Raw genomic sequence first — 23,824 nt, 5'->3', positions numbered from 1 at the left:
GGAGAAGCCAAGGCTGCAGAGGATCAACCTCAAGAAGAGCAGTTGTTTGTGGTATCATGCTTTGCCACCAACAGCTCCACAGAGAGCTGGCTTATAGATAGTGGTTGTACAAACCACATGACTTATGATCGAGAGCTTTTCAGAGAGCTTGACAAGACTGCTATTTCTAAAGTCAGAATTGGAAATGGAGCACATATTGCAGTAAAAGGCAAAGGAACAGTAGCAATTGAAGGCTGCACAGGTTTGAAATTAATTTCTGATGTTTTATATGTTCCTGAAATTAATCAAAATCTTTTGAGTGTTACTCAGTTGTTGGAAAAAGGCTATAAGGTGCTGTTTGAAGACAAAAACTGTGTGATTAAAGATACAAAAGGCATAGAGGTGTTCAAAGTTCAAATGAAAGGCAAAAGCTTTGCATTGGACTTGATGAAAGAGGAGCAGGCTGCTGTACATAAAGATGATAGCAATACAGTACTTTGGCACAAGAGATTGGGGCATTTCCATCATGCCGCTCTACTTTTCATGAAGAAGAACAATCTAGTGAAAGGCTTGCCTGAATTAGAGGAGGAGCCTCCTAAATGTGCTGCCTGTCAATATGGGAAGCAAACCAGGCTTCCTTTTCCACAAAACAAGGCCTGGAGGGCTACACAGCGGCTGCAATTAATACACACAGATGTGGGAGGACCAAAGAAAACACCATCATTGAATGGCAGTAAGTATTATATTGCTTTCATTGATGATCACTCAAGAATGTGCTGGATTTATTTTATGAAACTTAAATCTGAGGTTGCTGACATCTTCTGGAAGTTTAAAGCTTGGGTTGAAACTCAAAGCGGATGCAAAATGCAGGTGATCAGGTCTGATAATGGAACTGAATATACCTCTGGAAAATTTAATAAGTTTTGTGAAGATGCAGGCATCGAACATCAGTTGACAGAACCTTACACTCCTCAACAGAATGGCGTTGTGGAGAGGAAAAACCGGACAATTATGGAGATGACAAGGTGCTTGCTTCATGACAAAGGGCTGCCAAAGAAATTTTGGGCCGAGGCTGTAAATACAGCAGTTTTTCTGCTAAACAGATTGCCAACAAAAGCTTTGCAGAAAAAGACTCCATTTGAAGCATGGTTTGGCTACAAACCTAAGTTGCTTAATTTGAAGACATTTGGTTGCCTATGTTTCTCTTATATCCCTCAAGTTAAGAGAGACAAGTTGGACAAGAAAGCAGAATCTGGGATTTTTGTAGGCTATAGCTCAATTTCAAAGGCCTACAGGATCTACTTACCACAAAGCAACAAAGTAATTGTCAGCAGGGATGTTCAGTTTTTTGAGTTAGATAACTGGAGTTGGGAGAATGACAAGAAACTTGAGATTCAGGAGGAGAATGATGATGTGGATGATGAACCTGTTAGAGGAACCAAATCACTCTTTGACATTTATCAGAGGTGTAATGTTGCGGTAATGGAGCCTGCAGGGTATGAAGAAGCTGCAACTGATCAGAAGTGGATAGCTGCAATGAAGGAGGAGCTAAAGATGATTGAAAAGAACCAGACATGGGAGTTAGTAGACAGACCTAAACACAAGAAAGCTATAGGAGTCAAGTGGGTTTACAGAACCAAGCTCAATCCTGATGGTTCTGTAAACAAGCACAAGGCAAGACTTGTTGTCAAGGGATATGCCCAGATGTTTGGGGTAGATTTTTCTGAAACTTTTGCTCCAGTTGCAAGGTTGGATACCATAAGGATGTTGCTGGCTCTTGCTGCACAAAAAGGTTGGGTCATACACCAAATGGATGTCAAGTCAGCTTTTTTGAATGGATACTTAGAGGAAGAAATTTTTGTGGAGCAACCTGAAGGGTTTGCTTTTCAAGGACAAGAGGAGAAGGTATGTCGACTGAAAAAAGCCCTGTATGGTTTAAAACAGGCACCAAGGTCCTGGTATAGCAGAATTGATGCACACTTAGTGAACTTAGGCTTTGAAAAAAGTCTGAGTGAATCTACTTTATATATCAAGAAGGCTGATGATGAAATACTTGTAGTATCTCTGTATGTTGATGATCTACTTGTTACAGGAAGTAGTAAGGAGTTGATTGACAAGTTTAAAGAAGAAATGAAAGATGTCTTTGAAATGACAGACCTTGGGAGGATGACATTCTTCCTTGGTATGCAGGTACATCAAAAGCAAAATGAAATTTTTCTATGCCAGCATAAATATGCAAAGGAAATCCTCAAGAAATTCAACATGCAAGAGTGCAAGCCAACTGCAACTCCAATGAATCAAAAGGAGAAGTTTTGCAAAGAAGATGGAGCTGAAAAGGTCGATGAAAGGCTGTACAGGAGCCTAATAGGCTGCCTAATGTATTTAACTGCAACCAGGCCAGATATCATGCATGCAGTGAGTTTGCTATCAAGGTATATGCACTGTGCTAGTGAAATTCATTTTCAAGCAGCAAAAAGAATTCTTAGATATGTTAAGGGCACAATTGATTCTGGAATAAGGTTCAATCAAGTTAAAAACTTCAATCTCCATGGTTATTCTGATAGTGACTGGGCTGGATGTGTTGATGATATGAGAAGCACCTCAGGTTACTGTTTTAGCTTTGGTTCTGGAATTTTTTCATGGTGTTCTAAGAAGCAAGAAGTCATAGCTCAATCCACAGCAGAAGCAGAATATGTAGCTGCTACTGCTGCTGTGAATCAAGCCCTTTGGATCAGGAAACTCATGACAGATTTGCATATGGAACAACAAGAAAGCACACAAATATTTGTGGATAACCAAGCTGCAATTTCAATTGCTAGTAATCCAGTGTTCCATGGCAAAACAAAACACTTCAAGATAAAGTTTTATCTGCTAAGAGAGGTGCAAAGGGAAGGAGAAGTGCAGCTGATCTACTGCAAAACAGAGAATCAAAGTGCTGACATCCTAACAAAGGCACTTCCAAAGATTAGATATGAATTCTTGAGGAAGAAGCTTGGTGTATGCAGCTCCAGAGTCAAGGAGGAGTATTGACTAGCATGACCCATGAAGCTGAATCAGTTTGATTTGCTATTCTTTAGGATTGACTGAATCAGTTTTAGTTGTTGCTATTCTTTAGGATTATGAAGATTTCCTCATGCTAATTTTCAGGCATTTAGCTGTTATGATCAACATGTAACAGATTTTTCTGCAAATTCAGTTTTCATTATGCTGTATAAATAAACAGCTTGTTGCTCAATAAAATTTAACATTCTGCAGTCTCAAAAATTAGCTTCTTTCATTATCCTTAGTTTTTTGATTTCCTATAAAACCAACACAGTTTAACATGGGGAACTGAAATCAAACATCCCATTTTAAAGTCTGAAAATTAGGGCGCCATTGAATAAAGTTACTACAATCAGAATGCTAGAAAAAAAGTATTTCTGATCACAATAAATTCAAGATGGAATGCTACTAATCAAAGCCGAGTTCCACAATGCTGGTAGTATACAATACATGGTAGAGTCCAAGTTGTCAGTACCTTCATTGCTGATCTAACAGTTTCACCAAGATGGAAGAAAGCATGAAAACTGGTGCAAAATCATATCGGGTAGGAAATTACGTGCTGCATATCAGTAATCAGCTTATGAGTTTTCTCAACGTCGCTTCAGCTCGCTGCTCAAATTTTGGTAGGGCCCATTCATGCTGAATTATGTCAAGACCGTCTTTCTCAGCACCCAAACTCTGAAATGAATAACACAAAAGGTAAGTAAGGATCCATTCATGATTCAAAGTCTTGTAACGAACCAACCTATATCCCATTTAATTATCCAAAAGGTGACACAAAGCTGAGGTTAACAAATACTATTGAACCATATTCCGTGTCTAGATAATAAATTGTACACAAAATAAACTACTCTCCCCACATTCCATAGAAAAATATCAATTGTTAATTTGCCTGTGCCCCATCAATTAGTTGATCATGGCTACTCTGTCTGTCGCATTTCCACCCCAATCATCCAAGTGTTTTTCAGATGCCCAGAATCTGGATAACTATTCTGCCTAGCCCATGCTAACCTAACAGATTAAAGAGAATGAATATACTTTGTATTGAATGAATACAATTGGTACAGGATGAAGTCATATATATACACTTCAATGACTCTTAACCATAACTACCTAACCGTACTAAACCATAGTTAACACTGGACAGTTAATCTATAACAAACTAACAACCTATAACAAAAATAACAACCTATACAGCTGGATATTACACATGTGACTCATGCTATAGATGCAACTGCTGTAGCTTGCTCTGTATCTATTGCAGGTTGCTGTGACTTATCATACCCCTGCAAGCTCAAGGGACTGGGAAGGACATTGAGTTTGAGCTGAAGATATTGAAACCGAGCAACAGATAGAGGTTTAGTAAAAATATCAGCAACTTGATCTGAAGTGGGAATATGACAGATATGAAGCTTCTTGGATGCAACCCTTTCGCGAACAAAATGATAATCCACCTCAATGTGTTTAGTACGAGCATGAAACACAGGATTGTTACTCATAGCTATGGCAGATAAGTTGTCACACCAGAGGGTAGGCACAGGAACAGAAATATGAAGGTCAGCAAGCAACATTCCAATCCAACTAAGTTCAGCCGAGGTTTGGGCTAAAGCTCTATATTCAGCCTCCGAAGATGATCTAGACACAATTGGTTGCTTCTTGGCAGACCAAGGGATAAGATTAGGACCAAGATAGATACAGTAACCAGTGGTGGACCTGCGATCAAGGATATTACCTGCCCAATCTGAATCTGAATATGCATTGAGAAGAAGAGGACCAAAAGTGAAATGAAGGCCATAAGATAAGGTGCCTTTGAGATATCTTAGCAGCCTTTGAGATATCTTAGCAATCTTTTGACTGAGGTAAAATGGCTAGTCAGAGGAGAGTACATGAATTGACAAAGATGATTAACCACAAAGGCTAAATCTGGTCTAGTAAGAGTAAGATATTGCAGGGCTCCAACCAAACTGCGGTACAAAGCTGGCTGAGAAAAGAGAGAATCTTCGGCTGCAGTAAGAGCACTGGAAGAAGACTTAGTAGCCATGGGAGAAGAGTAAGATTTGCAGTCACTCATACCAGCCTTGGTCAATAAATCTGAGGCATATTTTTGCTGAGAAAGCACATAACCAGAAGCATTTTTTATGACAGATATACCCAAGAAGTAATTAACAAAGCCAAGCTCCTTCATGGAAAATGTGGTATGCATATGTGTAATGAGAGAGGTAATATAGAGAGGATCACTTCCTGTGAGGAGAATGTCATCTACATAGATGAGAAGAATGGTAATAGCAGTAGAAGTCTTCTTAATAAAAAGAGAAGATTCACAATGGCTTTGAACAAATTGATGAGTGAGAAGAAAATTTGAGAAGGTAGAGAACCAAGCTCTAGGAGCTTGCTTTAAACCATAGAGAGCCTTGTGTAACTTGCAAACAAGCTGAGATTGATTTGGTTGAACAAAGCCTGGAGGCTGAACCATATAAACTTCTTCTTCAAGAACACCATGGAGAAATGCATTAGATATGTCAAGCTGCTTGATGGGCCAATCAAAATGTAGAGCCAGGCATAACAGAATTCTAATAGTAGGTTGCTTAGCCACAGGACTAAAGGTCTCATGATAGTCCACCCATTCAGTCTGAAGAAAGCCCTTGGCAACTAACCTTGCCTTATATCTGGCTATAGAACCATCTGAATTTTTCTTAATTCTATAAACCCATTTGCAGCCTATTGCTTGTTTGCCAGGTGGAAGATCAACTAAAGACCAAGTACCTTGTTTTTGTAAGGCTTCAAATTCTTCAAGCATAGCAGATTGCCAAACAGAAGAAGAAGCTGCTTGCTGAAAAGTTTGTGGTTCAGACTGAGGAGAGAAAGAAGAAAGACACGCAATATGAGAAGAGGTTGATTTGGATCTGGTAATCATGGGATGAGTATTAGAAGAAAGAGAGGGAAGATCAATAGAGATTTTGGAAATAGCAATCTGATCAGAAGGGACAGTAGATAGAAGAGGAACAGAAGTGGAAGATACTGGTACTGCTGGAATTGAGGAAATAGTGGGAGCTGCTGGATTGGAGTGGGCTGCTGGAGTAGTGGCAGCTGCTGGAATTGCAGGAATTGGGTGAACTGTTGGAGTAGGTGTAACTGCTGGAATTGGGTGAACTGTTGGAGTAGGTGTAGCTGCTGGTACTGTTGGAATTGCTAGAGCTGGAGTAGGTGCAGCTGTTGGAATTGAAAGAGCTGCTGGAGGAGGTGCAGTGTGAGATGAAGAGAAATGTGAAGACCAGAAAAACTGCTGGAGAGAGCCAGCAGTGGTAGAGGAAGACTGTTTGGAAGAAGTCTGAAAAGGAAAGAAAGACTCATCAAATACCACATGCCTGGAGATATAGACTTCGCCTGTGATGGGATCAAGACACTTATAACCTTTGATGGAAGGTTGATAACCAAGAAAGACACAAGGAGGAGACCTAGGTTGAAGTTTATTAGTGGTGTATGGTTTGAGCCAAGGATAGCATCTACAACCAAAGGATCTCAAGAACATATAATTAGGTTTATGTTTGAATAAGACCTCATAGGGAGTAAGATTTTTAAGCTTGAGAGTAGGATGTCTATTAATCAAATAGACAGCTGTTGCAAGAGCATCAAACCAGTAAATCAAAGGTAGAGAAGAATGACGCATGAGGGTAATAGTAGTTTCAATGAGGTGCCTATGTTTCCTTTCAGCTACACCATTTTGTGAAGGTGTATGTGGACAAGTTAGTTGATGATCAATGCCTTTACTTTTAAGAAAATTTTGAAATGATGTACTAAGATATTCCCCTCCATTATCACTGCGAAGAATTTGAAGTTTAGTTTGAAATTGAGTCTCAACAAATGATTTAAATTCAAGAAATTTAGTGAAAACTTCACTCTTATAATGCAAAGGAAAAAGCCAAGTAAATTTGCTAAAGTCATCAATGAAAAGCACATAGTACTTAAAACCTGAAACAGAAGAAGCAAAAGGGCCCCAAACATCTGTATGGATAAGAGCTAAAGGTTTATTTACAGTGGAATTAGACAAATGAAAAGGCATCCGATGGCTCTTTGAAACACAACAATGTTCACACAAACTAGAGCCTTTATTGGACAAAACATTAGAACCTAGATTATTATGAGAAAGAATATGATGAAGCTTCTTAGAGGAAGGATGACCAAGTCTGAAATGCCAATTAGGTGTTACTGTAGGTGATGAAGAACAAGAAAAACAAGCTTGAGAAGAGGAAGATGCAGCAGATGGAAATGCAGCAGGAGAGGATGCACCAGAAGGAGAAGCACTGAATGGATAAAGACCATTTGTGTAGCTTCCTTTATACAAGATTTTCTGAGTAATCTTGTCCTGAATAACAAAAGAGTTTTCATCAAAGGTGATAGTGCAGTGATTATCTCTGGCTAACTGATGAACAGAGAGCAAATTGGATGAAAGTGTAGGTACATGAAGTAGATTTGTAAGATGAAAAGGAAAAGAAGGAGTAGGAAGAAGACCTGGTCCAGTATGAGCAATGGTATGTGTAGAACCATCACCAACTGCAACTTGATCTTGACCATAATATGGCTGAGGGAAAGAGAGCTGACTTAGATCAGGTGTCATATGACTAGTGGCTCCGGAGTCAAGATACCAGTTCACAGGTTGTGATTGAGTTGAGGATGATGCAACATAGGCTTTTGACTGAGGCTCTGTAGAGACAGACTGCTGAAAAGCTGTGTCTAATCTGTACCAGCAGTCTAGAGCAGTGTGATTTGTCTTTCCACAAATTTGACAAATCACATTTACAGAATTAGTATTGGCAGCTGCAACAGCTTGAGGACTGTAAGAGTAGTTAGAGCTGAATCTGCCAGTTTGAGGACTGTAAGCAGAGTTGAATCTGCCTCTTGAATACTGTGAGCCTCTCATCTGTCCTCTAGACCTACCTCCATCTCTGCCTCTGTAAGGACCACCTCTACTTCTATAATAACCTCTAGTACTGCCTCAATTAGAATAATTTCCTCTGTGTGCCGTATAAGCAATGGAGCTTGGAAGATCTGAGGCATGTGCATGCTTAAGAGAGGACTCCACATGAATAGACTCTGAACAGAGTAAAGAACACAACTGATCTAGAGAAATATGATCTGATCTTGTGCGGATAGCAGTTTTTGTAGCATTATATTCCTCAGGCAAGCCATTTAAAATCAACAGAACTAAATCTTCATCATCAATAGGAGATGATGCAAGAGCAAGCTGATCAGACAATACCTTGAATTGATTCAGGTATTCTTCCATCGTTGTCCCTTTCTTAACAATCTTACTCAACTTGATCTTCAACTGATGTATGTGAGATCTAGACAGTGAAGTAAATCGTTTGGCAAGAACAGTCCAAACTTCATGACTGGTTTGACATTGAATAACAGTAGTGAAGATGGATGGAGACAAAGTTGCAGTGATGCAACTTAACAAATGAGCATCAATAGTGGTCCATAGTTCATGATTCGGATTAGGAATTGCAAGATTATTAGAATCTAGAATCATTGCAGGAGGACATACCTCTGATCCATCTACATAGCCAAGAAGTTTTGTAGCTTTCAAGATGTTCTGCAACTGATTCTTCCAAATTATGTAATTGGATGAATCAAGCTTGGCAGAAACAAAAGAACTCAGATTAGAAATCAATAATGTGAGATTTGAAGGTAAGGCTGATGAAGGAATTGCAGATGTTGTTGCAGGTGGTGCAGGTGTGATGTTTGAAGAAGTCATAGCTGAAGCTTTGCAGCTTTCTTGCTCGTAAGAGCCTAAGGCTCTGATACCATAAAGAGAATGAATATACTTTGTATTGAATGAATACAATTGGTACAGGATGAAGTCATATATATACACTTCAATGACTCTTAACCATAACTACCTAACCGTACTAAACCATAGTTAACACTGGACAGTTAATCTATAACAAACTAACAACCTATAACAAAAATAACAACCTATACAGCTGGATATTACACATGTGACTCATGCTATAGATGCAACTGCTGTAGCTTGCTCTGTATCTGTTGCAGGTTGCTGTGACTTATCATAGATCTGAACAAAAAATCCATTCATAGCAAGTTAACAACACAAGCTACTTTAGCTCCCATCCCAGACCCTTACCTCATGCAAATTTATCACCTGATAATATTTTTTTCTTTTTTTTAAACAGTGAGCTCGTTTACATAATTAAAATTATGTTACTCTTCACATTGAGGATAGACAAGTGAAAACGATTACTTTTATTTTTTAATTTGAACTTAACATGACACTATTGCTGCCTGTTAAAAACCAAATAGAGCATGAACCCATAGCTACCTTATTATAAAGGATATGAAAGCCATCCTTGACCAACAATGGCTCTTCTACAAATTTATTCTAGACCCCATCGATCCCTTTGTTAAGAACTAAGATAAGAAAAGATATTTTTACATATCATATAGACTATGGTAAAATGATTTTTCTTGCTACTCTGGCCAGCTGTGCCAAGCACAACAGTGACATCATAACCACCTTTATGCTGAAGGACATGAAACTATCCTTAAACCAACAGGGCCCTCATCCACATATCTATTCAAAACTACATCCATTAATTTGCAACAAAGCAAAGATACTGAAGCCTAGTAGAGCACATTGCACCACCAGAATCTGATACAAGGCAAGCATCGTATGCTTCTCTTGATCCACAAGAGGCAGCTCACATGCCTTTGAGATTCTTGATCAAAATTGCACAACAGGGTATACGCATTAGCAAGCATTAAATGATACCTATAGTAGGAAGCAAAATTAAGTGAGCTCTATAAAGCTCACGCTTGTCCACGCTTATTGATGGTGGGTCTCAGCAGACATGACTAACTCATAGAATGACTTAAGGGTCTCAGTTTGGCAGCACACCACAAATCAGCCATATATAGCGGGCACCTATCTCATGCAACCCTCATCGCATATATTAACAGATTCTTTAAAGTAGAACCCAAATGACCTACAAGTTCCTGTCCAAGCCAAATTGACCATATAAGCCTCCCTCTATTTCTCTTCCCAGAATGTATAACATGCCTACAGGCTAGGCAACTTCCACCACACCCACTCATGTGGCTCACCCTACAAATCCATGACCTTTGGAAACATCCCCTATTAAAGGATGTTCAAAGAAACTAAAATTTACACAGATACAACAGCACATAACTGCAAGGTTTTTTTAAGATAGACTAAATGTAAAGTAAAGAGAGAAGTTTGGAAGGAAAAGTGAAAAATTAGAATGTTTGACACTTAGAATATAAGTTCTGCTTAAGCCTTTGAAATCAATTTTAAATAATAATAAATTAATTAAAAAAATAAAAAAACCTTGGAGAAAAACAAACCTTGGAAGGATCAAAGCCAAATCCACTCATTTGCATCATACGCTGTGTATCATCCGTGGCTACATCAGAACATCATGTCAGTTTCTTTATAATATCCACAGAAATAGCAACTATCAATCACACACCCTTCTTCTGAGAAGATGATTGACATGCAAACATGAATTGTTCGCAATATATATTTGAAAAAAAAAAACAAAAAAGTCACAAGGATACTAACCATTTTCTTCCCCCAAAATGAGACTAAATAAACCCCTTAGTCCAAACATATTGAGAAAATACCTGATAAAAAGTTACAGTCAATCATCAGTGACATTCAGCCAATACAATTGAAATTTTATCTTAGATGCAAAATAAATAGCAGTTGAATAGCTGGAAGAAGAAAGCTGCTTATTGACAAGGCTGGACAAGTACCATGAGCGACTACTGACGTAGCTAACATCGATGGTACTATAGTCAATACCATTTTGCAACATTGACCTAAACCTCTGAGTCAGTGGAAAAGGTATCTTGGCTGGAGAGAAAAAAAGTGAGTCCTCCATATTGTTAAAATTATGTTTCTTCCTAACATGTCTGAGATCAAAGTTCAATAGCAGAAATAAAAAACTGAACTGCTACAAATCCGGAAAAGAAAAAGTTAACCCAGGCAAAAGTAAGAGTCTGACAAACAAAAGCAATAAAAAATAAATAAAACGGTCATATCCCAATGCCAAAAATTGAATCAGAAAACAACAAAAATTGAAAAAAGGGTGATAAACTACACAAAAAATGCAATACCTGGGGTATGATCATTGAAAGATTTTTCTTCATCATATCCATGGCCATGTTTGGATCAGAAAACATTTGTGCCTGTGCATTCTGAGCCTGGCCATTGGGGACAAAAAGTAACCCATTTTCCTGCAATGTAACATCAATACATATTTCGATGATATTAGAATAACAGCAGTAAGCTACAAATGTTTTGTACTACAAGCTATGAAGCACAGACACCACTTTGGAGATCATATACCGGTGTGTGACATGTGTGGGTCACACTAGAAGAATGGAGGACATGTTACACACTAGGGACATATTATATCCTTTATTTTATTTTATTTTATTTCAACGGAGTAGCATATTCCAAGTTGATAAATTTGATGAGAATAATTATTTGACCTCGAATAAACAAATGCTATTAAAAAATATGACATAATAAATATATAAAATCATATGTTTTGCAGTGCCCCTCGTGTGTTGTGTCCCACATTTTCTGAAAATTTGCGTGTTTGGAGACATGTTGTGTTTTTGTCGAGTCACATGTCCGTGCTTCTTAGGCTACAAGCTAGTCACTAAATGAACTCCCTGACCCTACTAACATATACCACCTCAAACATTAAGCATTTTGACTTTGCTAGGATTTTCAAACTCTAAACTTATGGCATGTTTTGTCATCCCAGGATTGAGTGGCTCAACTGAATTTTACATGGCCTTGTTTTTTTTCATCAGCTGAATTTTAAATGGACTTTGGCATTACAAATCCTTTAACTAGAATGAAGTCAGCAAGAACTGATGGCGAAAAATTGATTTTACGAATTCACAAAGTTGCAGTGCTCACTTTCTCACTAATCTTTGCATCAGTAGCTGATATTCTTCACAAAAACTGTGGCAATTAAATTTCTAGGGACGTCAAGACTCATCCCTTGTAACATGCACTATCAAACTAATACTAATAACTAAGAATAAAAAGTTCCATGACTCATATACCTTCCTACAGGGAATAGTGACATGTAGGCTGACGTGAAAAACATTGTGAGGGAGAACATGAGGTCAAGCACAATTTGACAGAATCAGCATGTTGCTGGATGCCACAAGCATAGTTCCCTTCACCTCTTTATCTCCCCACACAGCAAAATTTTCAGTGCAGAAAAATTAGATAAGATAATTCCCTATTGCTAGGGCTAGTAAATAAAGCAACAGGGTAACATTTGGTTCATTGTTTACTAAGAAGCACCGACACATCAAAATAGGTGTTGTAGCCATGTTAGACGTGTATAGGACACACACAATGGGGACATGTATGTGACATGCTATGTGGCGTGATTATTTTTTTGGTTATCATTTTTTTTCAGGGGACACATGGACATGGCAGTGTCTTATTTTAATTTTTTAAAGCTGATTTTGAGGTCATATTATAATATTTGAAAACATAGGGGTTGAATTTAAAAGAAAAAAAGTACAGAACTCATATCAAACCATCATATCTAACCACAAATGTAAATTTGATAGATTGACTTTTAATGATCCTTGGACCATAACACAACACAAACATAATCTCTGGATGACTTAAATTTGCTTTTTTTTAAAAGTAAATTAGAGTTAGTTTTCATTAATTTTGATTGTTTAAAAATGTCATATTTATATAAATAGAAAATAAAAATATACATACAAAAAAATATTTGATACATCCCACCATGCATCAAATTTAGCCTTCTACACTATTTGCAATCAGTCGATCAATCTACAACCCGGCTGAATTAGCTTCATAAATAATGATTAAGTAGACATCACGAAACAAGTGCATACAACCTATATGCAGTGTCCAGTACTCCGCAGAGGATTCTATAGACTACATAGCCTTCACCCAAAAAGTAGAGTAATAAGTTTTAATGGGTTACGTAAATGAAACTTTGGGCATCATAACACATCTTATTCTCAAAGACTTGATTGAGAGACTCATTGTGAATTCCGATTAATACTAAAAGAGCACATAAATTACCACAAGCAGATATATATATATATATATATAAGCCAGTCCCCTCTCTCTCTTTCTCAGTTTCATAACTTACAACCTCAAACTTGAGTTTTACAGATCACACATGATGATTTCAAAAGCTAGCCATTGATGCAGCAACATCACTGCCACTTTTAATGCAATTTAGATTCAGTGGTGTGGGGATGTATTTTCTGAATAGCAACACGTGGCAAGGTGACGCCGACGTGTCAGCCGAGGTGCCACGTGTCCTGATTGTGACGCCGAGGTTATCTCGGCAAGGCCGAGGTTATCTCCGAAGATATCGGAATCCGAGATAAACGGATAAGGGGCAAGAGTCCTAGAGTAAAGAGGGAACTTTGCTAAGATAAGGATAAAACTCTTAAGGAGTTTATCTTTATCTCTTGTGAAATCCAAAGTAAGCACTGAATGGGAGTCCATAGAAGTCAGGCTTCTAGTGGGACTAGGTTTGTGTTGGCTATAAAAGAGAGGCAACCCCATAGGTCAAAGGTATGCTTTTTATGCTTAAGCTTGTGAGTTTAGCATTTAGAACTTGATTATCTTTGAGAGATATACTGACTTGATCGTCGGAGTGCCCCCGGGTGGTTGAACCACCGCCGGAGACTTCTCTTTCTGTTGCAGGTTAGCTAGAGGTCATCTATTCTGCCAGTGCTTTTCCAACTGATTACTAGGCGGACAGTGTGATCGGAAAATCACTCACACAATTTGGCGCCGTCTGTGGGAAAGATAGGAGAATAAATGGCCAGCAACGGACAGAAGGAAAAGATTGGGGACGACACTCCTGCTGGGAGTAGGAGACCCATTGACCTTGATATCACAGGAGACGAATACAACGCAGAAACTCGTGACCAGAATACCGGCGTAAAGGACGTCGGCCAGACTAACAAACCAGATTGAAGTGGCTACTACAATGAAGATGACCTCCAGGTATGGAAGGATAGATGCCTGCGGAGGGACGAAGAGGTGAAAGAGATGGCAAACAAGTTGGCAGACCTGCAATCGATCGTCCACTTTATGATGCAAAATAACGTCATGCAGCCACCATACCTACTGCAGGACACGCCGATGCCAGCAGCCAATACCCAGAAGCAAGGGCAGAAAGCAATTCCAGAAGCCCCCCAGCACAACGGGAGCGAAAGACATTCTCACCGACCTTCTAGGGAGGTCGAACGAAGGGAGCCAAGATGAGAAGAATCACGAAGGACGTAACACGCAAAGGAGGCAGACCCCAGAGGACATCGGCATGTTCAGGGGCAGGCACTGTGCTTCGACACAACTCATGGAGAAGGGTTGAAAAGGGCTCACCACGAGGCCGAGAGTAGTATACCGAAGAGACTGAAGTCGAAAGATAGCAGAGCTCCTGGGCGGAGCAAAGAAGACTTAAGAGATTACCTCAAGAGGAAGCAGCACAATGCCGAAGCCGAGGTAACATCCCCAGATAAGCCGAGGACATCATTCTCGGTGGAATTGGAAAGGTTCGAGGCACCAAAGAGATTCAGTATGCCGAGGTTTCAAATATACGACGGCAAGTCAGACCCCAACTTCCACGTCGGACTATATTTGAACTCAATGGCATTGTATAGTGGGAACGAGCCGTTGCTCTGCAAAGTAATCCCCTCATCCTTCGGGGAGATTGCATCAGATTGGTTCCATAAACTACCGAAGGGAAGCATGAAGACTTGGGAAGGCCTGGCCGAGATGTTTGTGGCCCGGTTCGTGACAAATAAGCTACAGCCATTAAGGGTGGACGCATTGATGGCCTTGAGGATCAGTAAGGATGAAGGCTTAGGGCCTATGCAAAAAGATACTATGAGGTATTCAACCGAATACTAGAATGTAATCAAGAAGTAGCGGTCATATCATTCAAGAATGGCCTAAAAGACAATTGTCCGCTACGGAAATCTTTGGCAAAAACTTTGCCAAAAATCACGGAAGAGCTCATGGCAAGAATCGAGAAGTATGCCAGAGCCGAAGAAGACACATCGGCGAATAGGGAGATAAAACAGGAGAAAGGGAACAGCTCGCCGAAGCGAGGCCGAGGTAACAATGGAACGAGCAGGCAAGAGATAGAACTAAGGGCCACACAAGTAGTAACAACCGTGTTCCGGATCCTAATTCCCAAAGTCCTGGATCAAATTCAAAACCAGCCCTATTTCAGAATGCCAGAAAGGACTCTAGGAGAGTTCATGGGAAGAAACATTGGTAGGCATTGTGCCTACCATAATGCAGATGGACATATGAATCAGGATTACAGAGCCCTCAAAACATATTTGGAAGACTTGGTAAGACAAGGAGATCTGAGAGACCTTGTTGATGAAACTAGAACAAGGGAAGAACGGGCGAGATTGCCTCAAGCACCGGCAGCCCCACCTCCTCCAGCACAACAGCCACAGGCAGGAGGACCTCGGGTAATCAACGTAATCCACTTAAAGGTCAACGAAAATGAAATCCGAGGAGAAACCCAGAAGGTAAAACACCTACAACATGTCTATCAAGTCGGAGAGAAAAGACATCGGGCAGAACAGTACCAGGGACCGATGATAACCTTCACTGAAGCCGACCTAGGGATGGTCCAGCACCCGTATAATGATGCCTTGGTAGTATCCCTCCAGGTTGGGGAGTGCCAAGTGAAACGCATCCTGATTGACCAAGGAAGCTCTTGTGACATCATGTACATCCGATGTTATAAGGAGCTCGGCCTTCACCCATATGACATGGAACGATCCAACGGCCCAATGGTCGGGTTCAATGGAACGCCGACATAGCCACTGGGAGCAGTAAGCTTGGAGGTGCAGGCTGGCACCAGGAAAATCAAGACAGAATTCACCGTCATCGACACACCCTCCCCTTACAACATCATCTTGGGAAGACCATGGTTGCATGCAATGGGGGCAGTTCCCTCAACATTGCATCAATTGTTGCGATTCCTAACAGAGCATGGGATAGAAGAAGTCAGGGGTGGTCAGCTGTAGGCAAAAAGTTGCTCCATGGCAGCAATGAAGTCTACTTGCAGCGTTCGAGAGCCAGAGAAGGCAGAAATTGAAGAAGAGGACGTGGAAGTCCTAGAAGACGTCGGCAAGGAGCCAGCCGAGAAGAGCGAAGAGGCACTAAAGAAAATCCTCATCCAGGATGGGGATGAAGAACTTTTGTGCAAAATTCAAGATCAAGAACTACTTCTCAACACCAAGTTTTCCCCAAAGCAATGAGCAAGCAAAGGCATCCAACATAGTAATCTTGGATGAAATAAAGAAGAGGCTGCAGGCAGTAAAAGGAAAATGGGTAGACGAACTGCCCAATGTACTCTGGGCATATCGGACTACGCCGAGAAGATCAACTGGGGAAACCCCTTTGCCATGGCTTATGGCATAGAAGCAGTCATTCCACTGAAGATCGGCATCCCTGGAATCAGAACCCAAGGGGTAGAAAACGGAACTAATGATGTTCTCTTAGCCCGAGAGCTAGATCTTCTGGAAGAACGAAGGGAGAAAGCTGCAGTTCAGCTTGCAGCATACCAACAACAAGTTGCCAGAGCATACAACAAGAAGGTCATCCAAGAGAATTTCAAAGTGGTGACCTCATCCTAAGGAAAGTTGTCGACAACAAGAAGGATCCTAGAGAGGGCAAGCTTGGCCCAAATTAGGAAGGACCCTACAAGATCATCTCGGTACTGGGAAATGTGGCATACCGGCTTGAAGATAAAGAGGGCAAAGAATTGCCAAGATCTTGGAACACTTGTAATTTGAAATTTTTCTATCATTAAAATTCCTTTGTTCCTTGGCCATTTGTCGAAATTAATAAAAAAAGATTCAGTTTTGTTTTCAAGATACTTGACATTGTCTCTGGAATACATGTATAATGCGAACCCAAGTGAAACTCAGGCTCACATTAGGGGGCAGAGGGAAGAGAAAAGTATTGCTTGACACTTGTTGAAATTTTTGGACAATTTACAAGTTAAGTTAAGCCGAGATCATTGTTTAACACTTGTTAAAATTTGTGAAAAATTTACAAGTTGGTTAAACCGAAAAGTATTGCTTAACACTTGTTGAACTTTGTGGACAATTTACAAGTTAAGTTAAGCCGAGATCATTGTTTAACACTTGTTGAAATTTGTGAATAATTTACAAGTTGGTTAAACCGAAAAGTATTGCTTAACACTTGTTGAAATTTGTGGACAATTTACAAGTTAAGTTAAGCCGAGATCATTGTTTAACACTTGTTGAAATTTGTGGACAATTTACAAGTTGGTTAAACCGAAATGTATTGCTTAACACTTGTTGAAATTTGTGGACAATTTACAAGTTAAGTTAAGCCGAGATCATTGTTTAACACTTGTTGAAATTTGTGGACAATTTACAAATTGGTTAAACTGAAAAGTATTGCGTAACACTTGTTGAAATTTGTGGACAATTTACAAGTTAAGTTAAGCCGAGATCATTGTTTAACACTTGTTGAAATTTGTGGACAATTTACAAGTTGGTTAAACCGAAAAGTATTGCTTAACACTTGTTGAAATTTGTCGATAATTTACAAGTTAAGTTAAGTCGAGATCATTGTTTAACACTTATTGAAATTTGTGGACAATTTACAAGTTGGTTAAACCGAAAAGTATTGCTTAACACTTGTTGAAATTTGTGGACAATTTACAAGTTGGTTAAACCGAAAAGTATTGCTTAACACTTGTTGAAATTTGTGGACAATTTACAAGTTAAAGTTAAGCCAAAGACATTGTTTAACATTTGTTGAAATTTATGGACAATTTACAAGTCGAGTTAAACCAGCATGATATTCAGCACTTGTTAAGATTAAAACCGAGAAGTTTATGCATCCGAGGTCTGTCACCCCGAGAAGATTTTACAAAGTGGGAAGAATATGTAAAAGATGTGCAGAATATTCTAAGTATAGAATAGCCCCAGAACAACCAAAAAAAAAAAAGAAGACTTAGAGCTAAGGCTCCTCTCCTCTAGATTGTTGAATTTGAAGATCAGATACCACCTCGGCCTCCTTCTCTGCTGCTATCTCGGCGTCAATTTCTTGGAGAGTTTCTTCAATAGTCTTGACCTCAGAAGGGATGTCGGCTGGTGCAATGTCGGGAACAGCTTCTTGGACAACCTCATCGCCTTCTTCATCATAAGTCAAGTCTAGGACTTGCTTATTCTGAAGAGGGGACTTGGCCCCATCAGCATCTTTTGATTTTCTAATCAAAGCCTTGTCCTCTTCCTTCTCGGCCTCATCCTCAGCATCAGATTCGCCGACATCTTCACTTGGAGTTGGGGCTGGAGGAAATGGCAAGGAAATGGCGTCGGCCTTCCGCAATGGAGAGTCATAAGGAACATTAAGCTTTTTAAGAAGGGACATCCAACCAAGGGTGAAACCCTTGTTGCATGCCTCATTCACTTGTTTTTCATAGGCCTCAGTAACGTCAGCCATACCCTGTGAGTACGCCTTTTGGTCAGCGTCTTTGATTTCAGCTTCTTTGGTGGCCAGGGCCTCCTGAAGCTCTTTTTTAGCTTGGGCCATTTTTTCCTCGTCTTCTCTCCTTTGCGATTCGGCCACCTTCCTAATGGCCTCAGCAGCCTCAGCTTTTTCTTCGGCTTCGGTCTGAGCCTTGATGGCTTCTTCAGCTTGGTCTTCCAGCTTCTTCATTTTTGACTGGAGGCCTTTGTTGGTCTTTTGGAGGCTAGAGACCTCCCTCTTCATCTCGGCAAGCCTCTCCCTGTTCTCAAAAGACTGCATTGAGAAAGAGTGGACATGCTGGATGGCCTGAAAGAAAACAGAGGTATTAAAGAATATTCAAAGTGTGAAATAAAGAGAAAGAAAAATTTACCATGTAGAAGATGTTTACCTGAACAGAGTGCTGTAACATTAAGGCATAGTTCTCATACTCGCTATACTGGGCGTTCCGCTCCAGGTCACCTAGGAGAAGTAGAGCGGTACTGAGTGCAACACCGACATTTATATCGTCGGCGCTATCACTTGCCATTACGGGCTTATCCTCTAGGGTGATTTCGGGGGCCCAAGGGGCATCTGGTTTCTTTGACCCCGAAATTGTTGCAGATGACCTCGGCCTTTTTGATTTAGAGGATTCGGAAGGAGGTACTTCGGTAGACTTCTTCGAAGGGACAGAGGCAGTTTTCTAACTTGGAGCCAGTTTTGGGGCTGGCAAAGTGTCCTCAGTCTCGGGGCTGGCAAAATGTCCTCAGTCTCAACCTGAGTCACTTTCGCCTTCGGTTGAGCTTTCTTAATTCTTTTTGGTTTTGCTGGAGGTTGGGTTTGTGTTGGTTGTTCGTCAATGGACGACGGAATGTTGGCTAGGAGGTCTTTAGCAACTGGCTTTGCGCGACCCATCTCGGCTGTAAGAACAAGACGTCGGCGACGCTTTCTTTGGGATGGTAGAATGAGGTATGGAGCCGAGATCGATGGCTGTTCTGCTGGATCAGAGGTTGATCCTTGGTCTGTTCGCAATGTTGATGCAGCTGGAAGAATTGTAGCAGAGGGAGGAGATAAGCTCTTCTTCTTCTTTTTCCTGGGGACGTTGGGGAAAGCTGGTTTGTATGTTAGGATGAAGTTGAGAAGCAGGGGTGCCTTTCGCTTCTGAACTGGCAGGTCCAGTAATTTCTTTAAATCCTTGCTGGGAACAAAGGATTGGCGAAAGTTTTTTGGCGGCTGAGGAAGAACTGCAAAAGTAAAGATAAAGCAGACATTAGGAAACAGATAAAGTATACAAGACTTTAAAAGTAAAACAAGTATGAATGCAAGGCTCTTACCATTACCCTCTATAAAGACTGATCTTGGGAGAGGGAAGAGGTAGAGGTCTTCATCTGGGGCGAACTCCCAGTTCCCCGAGGTAATGAAATAATTGCCACCAGCTCCCTTGTTGGAGTCTGGGAGGTCGGCTACAATTTTGAATACTGTGGACCTTGGCTTAAGGTAATAAATGTAGCCTTTTTCTTTCAAGTTAAGGCTACACATGGTATAACAATATTGGATGTCGACAAGGGTGATCCTAGCGTTTTCCTATTTAGCTAGGGCTATAATACCATTGATCACTCGGTAAGAATTGATGGCCAGTTGCATAGGGTTCAACTTACAGCAATGGAGGACCTCACGAAACAGAATGTTCAGTGGAAGCCGAAGTCCACACTCGATAAAGGCGACTACGGGGAAAGGCATGGAGTCGGCAGTGGGCATGATGGAGTCATCTTCCCCAGCCAACCTCAAGTGGACGTCGGCTGGGATCTCAAACTCCTGTCTAAAGTATTCTAGTTTGGAAGAGGTGCTTACCCTATGTTTCCATATACCCATGATATCGGCTTAATCTTAGAAGGTGGGTCTCAGAAGATGTTTTTGAAAGGTTATTGGGACCTCGGCGAACAATAAGGTAGGTGCAGGTTTTAGTTTTTTCCTAAGTTATGGGTTCTACAGACAAATCCCGGACCTAAATTTATGGAAACACGGATTGAAAGCAAGAATCTGGAAAAGATGCAAAAAACAGAAAACAAAAACGAAGTTTCAAAAACAAGAACTGAGATGGGCTATCAAGAACATGAAGAATACAAGAGTATATGGCCAAGAACAGTGGCAAAAGTGCAAAGAAATAGTGAAACAGTGCGTGTGTGCAAAATGTGGGCAAAGGCAAAATCATGGATGAATGCATTCAGATGTACGATTTATGAATTAAAAAAGCTCGAAACAGTACAGTAATGGCGACAGCAAAAAAAGAAGAAACATCAGGGAATTGAAAACGAAAAGAACAGTAGCTTACCAGAAAAAGGGAAGCCGGAAAGGGATTTGCCGATGTCCTATGACGGTTGCAGGAGCAGAAGACCGGTGGAAGTCTCGCCGGAAGGGGTGAACGGAGAAGGTTGCAGAGCTTTGGAAGCTTGAGCGATGGAGGGTTTCGAAAGCTAGAGAGAGATAGCAAGAGATTCGAATGAAAAATTGAAGAGGCGGAAAAAAGGGAAAAAGTTTTTGATTAAACAAAAACGGCGGCAGAAGCAATCAATACGCCTAGAAGAACGAGGGCGTCAGACAGCGCACATGAAGAAAGAGGTGGCTAACAGGTGCGTCATGTGTACGGACCAGTAAGAGGGAAACGCGTGGCTAAAATGGTTGGGTTGAAGTGCATGGCAGCTCATACGCGTGAGAAGGTCCTTAAAAATCTTGATTTTTTAGGGAAAGCATGTCGGCCTGAAATGAATGATCTCGGCTGTCAAATTTTAAGTCGATTTACTGGAAGAAAATACAGATATAGGTTCCATCACCTCATAATGCCGAGGTAATAGAACCAAGGGGGCAGTTGTGGGGATGTATTTTTTGAATACCAACACGTGGCAAGGTGACGCCGACGTGTCAGCCGAGGTGCTACGTGTCCTGGTTGTGACGCCGAGGTTATCTCGGCAAGGCCGATGTTATCTCCGAAGATATCGGAATCCGAGATAAATGGATAAGGGGCAAGAGTCCTAGAGTAAAGAGGGAACTTTGCTAAGATAAGGATAAAGCTCTTAGGGAGTTTATCTTTATCTCTTGTGAAATCCAAAGTAAGCACTGAATGGGAGTCCATAGAAGTCAGGCTTCTAGTGGGACTAGGTTTATGTTGGCTATAAAAGAGAGGCACCCCCATGGGTTAAAGGTATGCTTTTTATGCTTAAGCTTATGAGTAGCACTTGATTATGTTTGAGAGATATACTGACTTGATCGTCGGAGTGCCCCCGAGTGGTTGAACCACCACCGGAGACTTCTCTTTCTGTTGCAGGTTAGCTAGAGGCCATCTATTTTGCCAGTTCTTTTCCAACTGATTACTAGGCGGGCAGTGTGATCAGAAAATCACTCACACAAGTGGTTAGTTTCATATTTTCATTTTACATCCCTAGCAATACTTGCTCCAACAACAAAACCGAGCCCAGTTTCAACATAAATACATCCAATTTGAAATAAAAACCCAATACTAGCCTATCTGGCACCACAATCAGTAAGAAAGTGATCAATTTTTGTTTCAGCTACCCATATACAAAATTTATGCTATCATGATCTACCCACAACTAAAATCGAAAAATTTCCATCAAAGCACATGTTATAAACACAAATTCAATTAATTTTCACTTCAGGCATTGAATCGAAAAATCCAATACCAAATCTGCCGCCATTGAATCGCACCTCCAAAACCCCTCTCTCTCTCACTTTGTTGGGTTGAACGAAAGAGACTGAGAAAAACAATACCTATTAAGGTCTTTATAAATTGGATAAATTACAAATATTCCAACAGATTTGCTTAAAATATAAATTATTTCACTTTTTAAAATTTTTAATTTTATATTAAGTAACTCATATTATTGATAACTAATAATATTTAATGATATCATTGTAGGAGAGGGTTCAAGAAAGGAGTTGAAAAATTCGAAGATCTTCAAAGATCCTTGAAGAACAGCTTCGAATTCTCTAGAAAATGATGAGAGGCTTAGATTCTTCAATAGTCTTAACTCAAGAACACAAGAATAAAGGAGATGATGGAGATAAGAGATTGGGTGAAGAAGAAGGCAAAGTGGCTAGAGAGAGAATAATGGCAAGGCTCTCCCATGGATCTCTCACTTTCACTCTCAAGGTTGATAATGGAGATGGGAAATTAGTTCTTTCCCAAGAGTTAACTCTCCAAAATCCATCCCTTGTAAAGTTATAGGTGGGTGTTATTTATAGGCACCTCGTGATGTAGGATGGAGCCCATGTGCAAGGCACATGGGGGATATTCTCTCTAACCACCTTGTCCGAGGAGGTGACCTCTCCGAGGATGAGGAAAACCCTGAAGAGGAGATCAGCCCCTTGGCGAACCCTTCTTCTTAGCCACACCTAACCAATGATCCCCAATCATCCCAAAGGGTCAAGGGTAGTCCCAGAGGACGTCCTGCCGCATAAGGGTCAGGGGTAGTTCAAGAAAACGCCCTGCCGCAAATATTGCCGAGTCTTAGGGACCCCACTAGATCGTGCCACCTCGACCCGGGTATAGGCTAGTTTAATCGAAGAGTGAATTTATCTCCACTCACCGTCCTCGGGATCGGGTCCTTTGTTCGAACTCCATTACGCCCATGGTTCTGATGCGTAGATCCCAGAAAGCTCCGAGCCCGTAAGTGTTCTGGGACTCATTAACGAAGCGACTTCTAGATTGCGTTTGAATCTGTTCGAAGCCAAGTGCTTCGGACCTCTAGGTTCGTGGATCTGAACCCTTTTGAGTCCGAGTGCCTCGGATCTCTAGGTTTGCTCAATACCTTTTCGAGTCCGAGCCCGAGTAAGTCTCTAGGTTCGTGGATCCGAACCCTTTCGAGGCTTAGAGCGATTCAGCCCGTTTAAAGGCGATAAAACTGGGCCCACCGATTCTTGGACTTGCGATAAATTCGGACCCACTAATCTTGGCCTATTGGGCCTAAATAATTTAGTGGCCTCAAATTAGCCCCTCTTACATTTGCCCCTTGCGTGTATGAGAAATTGTAATTTTCTTGGACATGCATAGTTTCACCTTGTCTGCCATGCTCCGCATTATGTCTTCGGAAATATTTGGTCTTGACAGAGTCTAAGGATAAAGCTGAGGATTCACCGTAATTTACAGATAAAATCGACAGATAATATTAAAAATAAATAAATAAATAAATAACTTTTTTTTCACTGATT

At 40.6% G+C, this 23,824-nt stretch overlaps 1 protein-coding gene across 1 annotated transcript; it reads right to left on the bottom strand.

Annotated features, from left to right (window-relative positions):
• Positions 1-3,312: 3,312 nt before the first annotated feature.
• On the bottom strand, positions 3,313-18,811 carry LOC114257895 (uncharacterized). The gene is made up of 8 exons (XM_082889684.1): positions 18,336-18,811; positions 12,142-12,145; positions 11,176-11,364; positions 11,013-11,058; positions 10,813-10,915; positions 10,619-10,680; positions 10,402-10,460; positions 3,313-3,699 (listed from the first exon to the last, which is right to left on the bottom strand). Exons 1-8 carry the CDS (start codon positions 18,809-18,811, stop codon positions 3,595-3,597), a joined length of 1,044 nt encoding a protein of 347 aa, XP_082745810.1. The 3' UTR covers positions 3,313-3,594.
• Between the last annotated feature and the right edge of the window lie 5,013 nt (positions 18,812-23,824).

This window comes from Camellia sinensis, chromosome 9, assembly GCF_055761805.1.
Source record: "Camellia sinensis isolate YWXY chromosome 9, ASM5576180v1, whole genome shotgun sequence".
NCBI classification, from domain to species: Eukaryota; Viridiplantae; Streptophyta; class Magnoliopsida; order Ericales; family Theaceae; genus Camellia; species Camellia sinensis.
The sequence above is the reverse complement of the archived record's forward strand: the minus strand, read 5'-3'. Positions and strand labels throughout refer to the sequence as shown.